The 13,344-nt window shown below is 39.0% G+C and overlaps 1 protein-coding gene across 7 annotated transcripts in view; it reads right to left on the reverse strand.

Moving 5' to 3' along the window:
* Window positions 1-12,982, reverse strand: part of DCAF6 (DDB1 and CUL4 associated factor 6) — a 132,831-nt gene extending 119,849 nt beyond the window's left edge. For 4 of the 7 annotated variants that reach the window (XM_087859076.1, XM_045797447.2, XM_045797445.2 and 1 more), the window contains exon 1: window positions 12,626-12,982. In XM_087859076.1, the coding sequence (XP_087715202.1) occupies window positions 12,626-12,722 (97 nt within the window). In that variant the 5' untranslated portion in view covers window positions 12,723-12,982. The remainder of the gene's footprint in view (window positions 1-12,625) is intronic. The other 3 variants (XM_045797449.2, XM_045797446.2, XM_045797444.2) reach the window with 1 other exon arrangement.
* Window positions 12,983-13,344: the final 362 nt, after the last annotated feature.

The raw sequence follows: 13,344 nt of genomic DNA on the forward strand, positions 1-13,344 counted from the left end.
TTCTTGAAACCCCCGCTGTCTCTCATAATTCTATCACTGCTTTGACATTCTCTTCTATCTTAACAGACTATAAGCTCAAGAAAAAGAGAAACTCTCTTGTTCACCCAAGTATCCTAAGTGCTCAGAAAAGTGCCTATGACAAAATAAGCATTTGACAGACATTTGCTGAATCAGTGACTAAGTAAGTGGGATTACAGTATTCACTCTGTTCTATAACGTGTTTTCCCTCAGTAATACAGGGTGAACCTCTGGCAAGGACAATACAGAGCTGCTGCTCATTTGAAATGGCTCTATAACTTATTAAACAGCTTTATAACCGATATACCCACCTCCTTTATTAGACTGAGATGCTTGATCTAAGCGTTCGACCAGGTTTAAATGCTTCACTTGGAACACGCTACACATAAGCTGAGCAAAACTGAACCTCAGAGCCTTAGTTTACATTTGTATAAGTTTTACATTTGATGGGAACAGATTTATAGTCAGGAGTAAATTAATTAGCATACTCAAAACTTATGCCTGATACACTATACACTTAAAATTAGTTCTCTCCCTATGTACAGGTGGGATTGTTCTAAGTTAATACTGCCTGAAAAGAGAGGAAATGATTTTTTTTTAAATGAACTTATTTAGGAGTTGAGGTAAGTTCAGCGGATTAAGGGAAAAGAATAAGGCTGGTGATATTGAGAAGAAATGGAAAAGCACTTTAACAAAATTTTTCATTTTACTACACTATTGCCCCTTTGAGCTACTTTGTGTTTAATGCCAAACTTCCCAGTCATCTCCACACGCTGCCTTCCCTAGCTCACTGTCAGGTCTTTCCCCTGCACTGCCCCTATGGCCCCCTCCTCTCTGTTGGTTTTGTTCTTAGAAATCACAGGTTATCAGTAAACCAGTGGGCCCTTGCAAGACACATTTTTCATGACCTCATAGTATTATCTGTCATAGCTGACTGCTATCTCCTTGAAATAATCTTCCCCTTTGGCTCCCACGGCATCTTATCAGCTAACCAGGAGCACTGAAAATCAAAGGGTGACAAAACTACCTTTGAGGTAAGACAGAACACAGAACTGTTTCATCTATGACAGCACAGGACAAAGAGGATTGCCATCAAAGTATGTTAAGAAGAAAACAGTGAAATTCAAACAAACGCTTAAAAACCAATTGTGGGCTAGCGAGATGGTTGAGAATCTCTGAGATTCTAGACACAGGCAGAGTCCTCATTTAGCCACCAGCTCTTTTCCATTAGCTTCCACTAAGAACTCACAAAACGGAAAATAGGGCAGGAGGCAAGAAAGAGTCCCTGTTTGGTGGGACACAGGAGTGAAACTCCACTCACCTTTCAGGCCCTTCTCTCAGGGGAAACAAAAGCCTTAAGCCAGCAAGAAACCCCAGCAAGAAATGACCTCGGCAAATGCCTACTACCTCTAAGAGAGGCAGGAAACTCTCACTCTCTTTTCAGGCAAAGGCAACTGCCCTGAGAAGGGATAAAAGCATACATTGCCTATCCTTGAGGGAAAGGCAGGAAACCCCCTCCCATCTAATAAATAATTAACATTAAGTGCTGTGGCATTGTAACATGTCAACTCACACTGAACCATATTCCCAGAGTTCCTTCCCTGTATATTTCTTCTTGAATGAATCACTAGTCATTTTTGCACAAGACTGGTGGGTGGAAGTAAAGTAACAGCCATATTGACTTTTACCCTCAGAAGGCTGGAGCAAAGCTCCTGCTGTTATACAAGTGTTGTTACCTATCTTAGGCTCACCTTCCTGGAATGAGCACAACTAGGCCTAGGTGTGTCCCACCTTCCCATGAATCCTCCTTTAGCTTCTTAATATACAGAGGGAATTGTGTGTTTTACTGACAAAAGGTGCTAGCTTCCCCTACAGAACACCCCAGACTATCCCTGTAGAACATCAGTAAGTTTGGAGACAGCGAGACTAACACAGATCCTATCTCTTCATGGGTTCAAGTCTGTCCTTCCTACCCCCAATTTACAATCATCTTCCCTTCCCAATTGTCTGTCCAAAGGATGTCAAGCTCCAACATCAGACATTTAGAAAATAACTTTACAAAGACAGTTTAATGAGTTCCCACGATATAAGACCAAATACCAGTAACACATCTTTGTGTCTATGTATGTATGTGTATCTTCTAATGATTCTGCCTCTTGGATTGAGCCCATTCATAAACTCTCAGCAAACTAGGAATAGAAAGAAACTTTCTCAATCTGATAAAAAGTACCTATAAAAGAACCTATATTTTCTGGTATATTTAATGGTGGAAAACTGAACACTTTCCAGTTAAAATCAGGAATAATACAAGGATGCCCAATCTCACCACTATCATTAAACATAGATACGGCAGGTTTGGTTCCACACCACTGCAATAAAGCATGCATCAAATGAATTTTTCCGTTCCCCGGTGCATATAAAAGTTATGTTTACATTATACTGTAGTCTGTTGAGTGTGCAAAGCATTATGTCTAAAAATACAATGTACATACCTAATTAAAAAGTACTTTGATAAAAAATGCTAACCATCATCTATGCTTTCAGCAAGTCCTAAACTTTTTGCTTGTGGAGGGTCTTGTCTCAATGTTGATAGCTGCTGACTAACCAGGGTGGTGGGTGCTGAATATTGGGTTTGCTGTGGCAACTTCCTAAAATAAGACAACAATGAAGGTTGCCTATCAATTCTCTTCCTTTCACAAATAATTTCTCTGTAGCATGTGATGCTATTTTGTTATAGCATTTTACCCGCAAGGAATCACTTCTCAAAACTGTAGTCAATCCTTTCAAACCCTGCCACTGCTTTATCAACTAAGCTTGTGTAATATCCTAAATCCTTGGTTGTCATTTCAACAGTCCTCACAGCATCTTCACCAGGAGTAGATTCCATTTCAAGAAACACTTTCTTCGTTCATCCGTAAGAATCAACTCTTCATCGGTTTAATTTTGATCCTGGATTGCAGCAGTTCAGTCCCATCTTCAGGCTCCACTTCTCATACTAGTTCTCTTGCTATTTATTTCTACCACATCTGCAGTTATTTATTCCACTGAAGTGTTGAACCACTCAAAGTCCTTGATTAGAATCAACTGCCAAACTCCTGTCAATGTTGATATTTTGACCTCTTCCCGTGAATCAAAAATGTTCTTACTCGCACCTAGAACAGGGAATCCATTCCAGAGTTTTCAGTGGAGCAGACAGAACACACGCAACATTTATCAATTAAGTTCACTGTCTTATATGGGCATGGTGTATGGGGCCCCAAAACAATGACAATAGTAACATCAAAGATTACTGATTGCAAATCACCGTAACAATTATTGTAATAATGAAAAAGTTTGAAATATTGTGAGAATGACCAAAATGTGACACAGAGACACAAAGTAAGCAAATGCTATTAGAAAACTGGTGTTTGACACAGGGCTGCCACAAACTTTCAATTCGTAAAAAAATGCAGTATCTGCAAAGTGCAGTAAAATGAAGCACAATAAACCAAGATATGCCTGTACTGGAAGTCTTAGCCAATATGATAATGCAAAAAAAAAAAAAAAAAAAAGACAAGACCTACAGATTGGAAAGGAAGAAATAAAACAGTCCCTTTGGAAGATGACATGATTTTCCATGTAAAAATCCCTAAGAATATACCAAAAAAAAACCCTCCCACAACTATAAGTGAGTTCAGCAAGGTCACAGGATATAAGACCACAACATACACAAAACTGCACTTTTATATACTAACAACAAACGTGTGGAAATTGAACTTAAAACACAAAACCATTTGTGGGGCGCCTGAGTGGCTCAGTTGGTTAAGCATTCAACTCTTCATTTCGGCTCAGGTCATGATCTCAGGGTTGTGAGATTGAGCCCCAAGTCAGGCCCCACACTGGGCATGGAGCCTGCTTAAAATTCTCTCTCCCTCTGTCCCTCCCCACTCCCTTAAAATAAAAAATTGTAATTGCTCCAAAAAAAATTAAATATTTAAACATAAATATAAAAAAATAAATATAGCATGTTGAAGATCTGTATCCTGATTGTTACAAAATGCTGATGAAAGATACCAACAACCTAAACAGAGTATACCACGTTCATGGATCAGAAGGCTTAACACAATAAAAGATGTCAGTTCTTCCCTAACTGACACATAAATCCAATGCAATTCTTATCAGAATCTCAGCAAGGTGGGGCGCCTGGGTGGCACAGTCCTTAAGCATCTGCCTTCAGCTCAGGGCGTGATCCCAGCGTTCTGGGATCGAGCCCCACATCGGGCTCCTCCGCCAGGAGCCTGCTTCTTCCTCTCGCACTCCCCCTGCTTGTGTTCCCTCTCTCGCTGGCTGTGTCTGTCAAATAAATAAATTAAATCTTAAAAAAAAAAAAAAAATCTCAGCAAGGTAATTTGGGGATATGGACACATCTATCCTACAATTTATAAGGAAAGGCACAAGACACAGAATAGCTAAGACAATTTTGAAAAAGACAAACTAAGGGAGGGGGGGAAATCACTCAACCTGGTGTTAAAACTTACTATATAGCTACAATAAGCAAGACAGCATGGTATTTACAGAGGGACAGACACAGAGATCAGTGAAGGGAAATAGAGAACACAGAATTAGATCCACACAAAAATGCCCAACTGATTTTTAATAAAGGTGCAAAAGCAATTCAATGGAGGAAATACAGCCTTTTCATTTTCAACAAATGGTGCTAGAGCAAGTGGACATCCACAGACACAAAAGTGAACTTCAAGCTAAACCATACACATCATACAAGAATTAATGCAAAATGGACCCTGGACTTAAATAAAAGTTTAGGGGAAAAACACAGGAGACTATCTTTAGGACCTAGGGATAGGTTAAGAGTTCTCAGACATGATACCAAAAGCATAATCCATAAAAGCAAAAACTGATAAATTGCACTTCACTGAAGTCAACAACCTTTATTCTGCAAAAGACCCTGTGAAGAGAATGAACAAACAAGCTACAGACTGGGAGAAAATATATAACAACTGCAAATCTGACAAAGGACTAGTACCTAAATTATATGAATAAGGCTCCAAACTCAACAGTAAAAAACAGTAATAATCCAAAGAGAAAATGAGCAAAAAAACATAAAGAAACAGTTCACTGAAAATATAAAGATGGCAAATAAATACATAAAAAGATGCTCAACATTAGCCATTAGAGAAAGGTAAACTAAAACCATGAATTATCACTATACACTTATTAGAGATGATGCAGAGAAACTGGATTACGCATACATGGCTGATGGGAATGTAAAATGGTATAGCTGTACCTGAAAAAGAGTACGGCATTTCTTACAAAATTAAATAACGTGCTTAGAGCCCAGTAATTGTAATTCTTAGACATTTCTCCCAAAAAGATGAAAACTTATGTTCATACAAAACTGAATGTTTATAACAGCTTTATACTTAACAGTCAAAAATGGAAACAATCCAAATATTTGTCAACAGGTGAACGGTTAAATAACCATGTATCCATATCATGAAATACTAATCAACAAAAAAAGGAATAAACTATTAATACACACAACAACGTGGATGAACATTAAGGGAAATATGCTGAGTGAAAAAAGCCAATCTCAAAAGGTTACATGCTGTTATTTATAATGTTAACATATATGTTATTTACATAAAATTCTTGAAATTACAAAATTATAGAGATGGAAAGCAGATTAATGACTGCCAGAGATTATTAGCAATAGGAAGAAAAGAATGTAGCTGTGGCTATAAAAGGGTATCACAAAGGATCATTGTGACGGACCTATTCCCTACCTAAATTGTGGTGATACCCATGTTAATCTATTAAAATTAATGTTAAAAATGCATAGAATATACGCACACACACAAAAATAAGTACATATATAACTGGAAATATGTGAATAAGGTTCATGCATTTATCTATGTCAACTTCCTGGTTGTGATATTGTAACATAGTTGTATAAGTTGTATAACCATTGGCAGCATTGGTTGAAGGGTATATAGGATCTCTCCAAATTATTTCTTACAACTGCATTATGAATCTATAATTATCTCAAAATAAAAAATTTTTAAAAGTACCTAGTTAAAAAACAAAAAACAAAAACCTTCCCACAGAGAAACTCCAAGCTCTGAAGTCTTTAATGATGAAATATATCAGATATTTAAAGAAAAGGTAATTTCAATTCTATCCAACCTCTCTAGAAAAAAAGAACACATCCAACTCATTTATGAGGCCAGCATTATCCTGATATCAAAAACAGGCAAAAATAGAACTATAAGCTATAATTACAAACTTGTAAGTTATAAGAAAACCATAAGCTAATAGCTCTTATGAACACAGACACAAAGTTTCTACCAAAACTCAAGCCAGCAATATATAAAGGATAATTTATCATAACCAAGTAGTATTAGCCCAGGAATCGAATGTTAGTTCAATATTAAAAAATCATTCAACATGCTAATATACCAAATTAACAGAATCAATGAAAGAGAAATCATATAATCAAGTTTATAGATGCAGGAAAAAACCCTGACAAAATTCAACAGCTAATCATAATAAACATTCTCAGCAATCGAAAAAAAAGGAAATTTCTTCAAAGCGTGTCTACAAAAAACACATGGTTAACAAGATATTTAATACTGAAAAACTGAAATGCTTTCCAAGATGAGGAATGAGGCAAGGATGCCCACTCTCAGTACTTCCATTCAAGATTCTGGGGCAATCTTGGACAGTGCAATTAAGCAAGAAAAAGGAAAAAAGAAGAAGAAAAACAGAATACAGGTGAAAAAGAAAGAAGCAAGACTATTTTAATATGCAGTTACATTATCTACATAAAAATCCCCTAAATCTGCAAAAAAAAAAAAAAAAAAAAGGTGTAAGTAATTGCGGTGCATGGCTGGCTCAGTTGGTACAGCATGCAACTCTTATCTCAGGGTTTTGAGTTCAAGCCTCATGTTAGGGGTAGAGATTACTTTAAAAAGAAGAGGAAGAGGAGGAGGAAGGAGGAGGAAGAGGAGGAGTAAGAGAAATAACAACCAGGTTTAGTAAAGTTGCAGGATATAAGGCCAATAAACAAGCAAACAAACAAAAAATCAACTGTATTTCAATATACCCATAATGAACAACTGGGTACTGAAATTAAAAAACAACACGATCTAAAAACATTATGTTACAAGAATAAATACTGAGAGAAATGAAATATCCAAATAATTGGAGACAAAAATGACCATCATTGGTTAAATGTTCAATATTGTAAAGACTACAATTCTCTGAAATAACATAGATTCAACAAAATGCCAACCAAAACCCCAAGTCTTTTTTGCAGAAATTGATAAAATTGATTCTAAAATTTATATGGGAATGAGAGGTGCCTGGCTGGCTTAGTCAGTAGAACACATAATTCTTTCCTTATCTTTGGGTGATGAGTTCAAGCCCCATGATGGGGGTAGAGTTTATTTAAAATATATATATATATGGGAATGAAAAGCCAGAATAGCCAAAATAATTTTGAACAAAAAGAACTAAATCCAAAATATTGTAAGCTGATTTCAATGTTCACTATAAAGACAGAAAGTACTGGTATAAAGACAGACACCTACCTCAATAGAACATGGTAGAGACATTAATTTACATATACGGCCGAATAATTTTCAACAAAGAGGAAAAGATAGTTCTTTCACTGATGATGTTGGAACAACTGCACAGCATATATAAAAATGAACTTAAAATTGTTCATAGACCTAAATTAAGAATTAAAAATAGAAAACTTCTAGAAAAAAAAACACAACAGTATAAATGTTTGTGACCTTGGATTAGGTAAAGATTCCTAAATAGGACACATAACATGAACTATAAAAGATGCTGTTAAGAAAAAGAAAAGACCAACTAGGAGAAAAATATTTGCAAAGAATGTATCTGATTAAGGACTTGTATCAAGAATATATAAAGAATTCTTACAATACTAAGTAGGGAAATCTGAACATTTAACCGAAGTACAGATGGCAAATAAGCCATGAAAAGATATTCAACATCATTAATCATCAGGAATAAATCAAATGCAAATTAAAATGATAACGATATTATTATACCTACATACTTAGGCTAAAAGTAGGAAGACTCATAATGCCAAGTATGGTGGGAATGCAGTATGGTACAACTATTTTGAAAACAGTCTAGCAATTTCTTTTAAAGTTAAACACACTTATACAACTCAGCAATCCCCAGCACGTATTACCCAAAGAAATAAGAATTTTTTTTTTTAAAGATTTTATTTATTTATTCGACAGAGAGAGAGACAGCCAGCGAGAGAGGGAACACAAGCAGAGGGAGTGGGAGAGGAAGAAGCAGGCTCACAGCGGAAGAGCCTGACGTGGGTCTCGATCCCATAATGCCGGGATCACGCCCCAAGCCGAAGGCAGACGCTCAACCGCTGTGCCACCCAGGCGCCCCTAAAATCAGACATCTTTCAACTTTCACTCAGATTTCAAGACTAAAGAAACAAAATACAAATATTCCACGAACTTTTTCCCAGTAGCTAACAAGGAAGCATAAATCAGAATTTACGGGCTCTCATATAATATACTGTAACTTGGCAACACATTATGAAGAACTACGTAATGTACATGTATTCAGGATATGCTAAAGAATAATCTAAATGCAGGGACGCCAGGGTGGCTCAGCCGGTTAAGCATACAACTCTTGATTTTGGCTCAGGTCATGATCTCAGGGTCGTGGGACCGAGCCCTGCATTGGGCTCTGTGCTGAGCATGGAGTCTGCTTGAGATTCTCTCTCCCTCTCTCTTCCCCTCCCCCTGTGCATACTCTCTCCCTCTCTAAAATAAATAAAATCTTAAAAAAAAAAAAATCCAATGCAAAATTATCCATTTCAATACATACTGACTCCAATGATATTCAAATGACATAGACTTCCTAACTCCAGTATAAAGGTATCATTGGCTGCCTGCTATAGTATGAATGGTTGTGTCCCTTCAAAAATTCCTATGTTGAAATCCCAATCCCCAAGGTGATAGTATTAGGAGGTGGGATCTTTGAGAGATGATTAGGTTAGGATTAGTGCCCTTATAAAAGAGACCACGGAGAGCACCAGGAAGCAGGCCTTCCTCGTAAGACCAAGATCCTGATGTGAGCATCCTACTCTCAGCCTTCCAGCCTCTACAACTGTGAGAAGTAAATTTCTATTGTTTATAAGCTACCCAGTTTATGCTATTTTGTCACAGCAGCCCAAGCTGACCAGGACACTGTCTAATCATAGCTTAAGCATTTTATATTATACTATACATTATGGCAAACAACTCCCTAGAAAAGTTCCTTTACTCTTGCCAGTTACTGTCTTTTAATATAGAAGGGTTAGAAAGTATAAATTCAGGTTGTGGCCAAGTCTTTAAAATGAGAGGAATATGACTAGAAAGAGGAAATGTACAGAAACCAGTGTCTTTTACAAGCAATGTTTATCTTTATAAAGTTGTGTGCCTGTGTGTGTATATAAATAATATGTGACCAATAAGTTACTATAATAATCACTCAATTCCAAAAGCACTACTCTAGAGATATACAATATCTTAAGAAACTGAAACATTTAAATCTACAGGTGTTTCTGACTCTGGACTTTGATAATTACTCTTTAAAAAGATAAATACTACACTGAAATTTAGATCAGGCACATAAAGATTACAATAGCTGGCCTAGCCTCTGAATCCATGGTAAACCAAACAACAGTCTGTTGGTTCAGGTGCATCTTGTGAATTTGGAGGTTGTAAGTAAACATCTTTTTCTTCTAAATAACGTATGACAGGAGTGCCTGGGTGGCTCAGTTGGTTAAGCAGCTGCCTTAGGCTCAGGTCATGATCCCAGGTCCTGGGATGGAGCCCCATATCGGGCTCCCTGCTCAGCAGGGAGTCTGCTTCTCCTTCTGCCCCCCCTTCACCTGTGCTCATGCTCACTCACACACTTTCTCTCAAATAAAAATTTAAAAAAAAATAACATACAACAAATTATTTATCTTCATTCCCACAATATAAAAAGATGTTTTATGAACTCCAGTTTTGATAGGAGGAAAAGTAGTAATTAATCAAATTTAAAATCACCTAAAAAGCTTGAATACTACTATCAGTAAGACACGCTATAGTGAAATAATTTGAAATGTAAATGTTACAAGAAAAATCTGTCAATTCTGTGAATTATTTACTTAGCAGTAATTCATTATTAAAAATACAAATAATGGAAATAAATTGGAAAAATAACCTACAATACTATAAACAATCAAAATGTTTCAAGTCTCAAAAAAGGAATCTTTCTAAAACTCTTGAACTTGGGCTTTTTAAAAAGCTTTGGAGAAGTACTTTAAAATATTATTTTTTAAAAACTCATTAATTCAGGCACTACTAAAGTGGAATTTACTATTTCCTGAATGCTAAGCCAAGATTAGCACAGGGGTGTGGAAGAGTTAGATAAAGTAATGGTGTAAAGAAGGTCTACTAAGGCCAAGAAATTACTTCACAAGCTATTTTCAAATATTTAGAAAACCACTTTTAAAGGATGCCGTTTCAAGAATATGCTAATTATAAAGTATATATTATTAACACATTTAAAGCATTATTTAAGATCATAAACTACCGGTGTGTTTTGAAAACCTGTAATTCAGACTTTCTACTGAAGTCAATGGACTCTTGCTCTTCAATTTCCCTTTACCCAATGTAAACTCCACTCGCATTAGGGAGTTAAAGGAGGAAGGGAAAAAAGGAAATGTGTAGTTTCATATTTTAACTATCATAGATATAGCTGAACTAAATGAATCAGAAAAAAAATTAATATTTAAACCTATATAAATCAGTACTTACACAGTCCAACTAATACAGGACCAAACAAATTTACTCCTGTAGAACACAGTATTAAAGTTGGTTTCATCAAGCTAAAATTGTTATTTTTCAACAAATATTAAAAGACATATTGCACATCTTTTTAGGTTAACGGTTTAAAAAATCACTTTCTACTGATGTTTAATTTTAAAACAATTAATTACCACTCTAGGTGTTTATCCTAGAACAAATGCACAAGCATGTATAAGGATGTTCACTGCAATGCTTCAGTAACAGCCAAGGTGCATTTACAGAGGGAAAGATTTGAGTCGACTACAGTGCTTCATACAGTTAAATACTATGCAATAGTTTAAAAGACTGAACAGGTCTACTTTTACTGGCTGAAAAGATCTCCAAGACCTAATGTAGAAAAACCAAGCTGCAAAACAATGTTTACAATAGGACACCACATATGCACACATACACACACACACACACACACAGACACACAAAACTATAGCATTTCTATATGTATATATGAGCTTGTAAAAACGCAAAGAAAAAGGTCTGGAGAAATATTCAGGGAACAGATAACAGTGTTACCTCTAAGAGTGTGTGTGAGAAACTGGAATGGGAGGGAATCGGAGGGATTTCTGCTTCATTTTTATTAAGTCTGTACAACGAGAATATGAATACAATTCATATGTCACTTGAGACACTAAAAAACAATAAGAAAAAAAAATGCTTGCTCAGTTCTCCCAAATAACTTACAAACCAGAACCGTTAGGTGTAAGGAGATTTCATTTTCTTTTATCGACTTGAAGGCAAAACCAAATGCCATCAACAATACTTACCTAGCAAAAAGTGACAAAACTAGAAAGAAAAAAAAGTTTTAAATGACGTCTTACCTTCAAATAAAAAAAAATAAAATGTGCTGAAAAGACTGCAGAGGAAGAAACAAAAAAGACGCTTACTAAATACGTCCACTTTGAAGATACTGGACTTTTTTAGCTTGACCCAGAATCCTCACACAATCACCTTATCCAAAACGAAAAAAAAAAAAAAGTGGAATACTGTTCCCTCAAGTATTGAAGGTTGTTTTTAGAAAGCTTAACTAAGAAACAGTAAATGCCAAGTGTGTTTTACAGGGGTGGGAATAGGAACGTGAAACCCTACACCTCCTTAAAGCGGTCAAAACGAACTGAACAGCGCAGTGGAACCGGGAAGGCGCGCGGGGGTGGGGAGAGCTCAGCTATCACTTTTAGGTTTTGGCTGGGAGCCTCAGAACAGTTTACGCGGAGTCCGTCTGGAGCGTGAAGTCCCTGAAGGTGGTCATCGCGTCGCACCCGACACCCAAGCCCTCCGGAGACTGAAGCAGGGGGCGGGGGGGGGGGGCTGTCAACAAAAACTTAGTCCTTCGGCGGAGCGGGGAGAGCGTTGGAGAAGAGCACAAGCGCCAACTTTGGCTCGAAACGAAGCAGCTCCGGGAGGTTCGGCGAGTCTTCTCCCGAATCCCACTCCACACGCGCCCCCAACACCTTTCCTGGCCAGTAGCGTCTGCCGCCCATCCGGCCCCCCGAGGAAAACCCAGCAAGGGCGGCGGCTGGCAGCATGCAAGGGGGGCTTGGCCGTGGGAAGACACCGGCACGGGGTCCGTCGGCCAACGTCCACCCAGCACCCCAGAGTCTCCGGGGCGTCCCTGCCGAGGCGCTGTCCCACCTCCAACAGCCCCCGCGGCGCGGCCCCCTCCCCCACCTCTGGGCGGCGACCTCAGCGCCTCCGCCCCCGGGGCCCCCGCTCACCCAGGTAGCGGCTCCGCAGCCGGGACGGGTCCTCCAGCCCGAGGGACCTTTTCCTCACGTCCCACAACAGGTGTGGGCAGGAGCCACCCCGAGACATGGCTCTGCCGGGCCGGGGTAGGAGGGGAGACCACCGCGTGGGGGAGGGGAGAAGGGGGAGGGGACACGCGGATCAACACCCGAGCCGCACCGGCACCATCCGCGCGCCGGGCCTCGCGGGAGTAGCGAGTTAGATGGCGGCGGCAGAGCCCTCGCCCCCGAAGCCCGGCCGCACCCGGGCCGGAGCTCGCCTCATACTCTCCTTCTCAGACTACCCCGAACATCCAGAGATCAGCAACAGTCCCCTCCCTCGGCCCCCCTCCAACAGGAGGAGGAGGCGGAGGCGGAGGCGGCCGCGACTCCTCCCTCTCCTCGTTCTCGACGCCCTCCCTTCCAAGCCTTTCTCGCGAGATGACACCCCCCCCCCCCACGCCCCGGGACTGAGGCCCTTGTACGCTCAGGTTGCCCTCACCCGAGAAAAGTGGGTTCGGGACATTGTAGCTAAATCCTTGATTCTGTATGGGCAAATGAGAAATAGAGAAGCTGAGATATGAAGTCTCTCAGTCACGACTCTCATTCCAAAGGAAGCAAGAGCGTTGTGCAGCGTCATCTTTAGTTGGGGCACTGAAGGCCCAAAATGCCCATTTTAGCTACGGGCTATCTTAAAGCGAAAGGGGATTAGA

Source organism: Ursus americanus, chromosome 2 (genome assembly GCF_024610735.1).
Source record: "Ursus americanus isolate L20-20 chromosome 2, mUrsAme1.1.p, whole genome shotgun sequence".
NCBI classification, from domain to species: Eukaryota; Metazoa; Chordata; class Mammalia; order Carnivora; family Ursidae; genus Ursus; species Ursus americanus.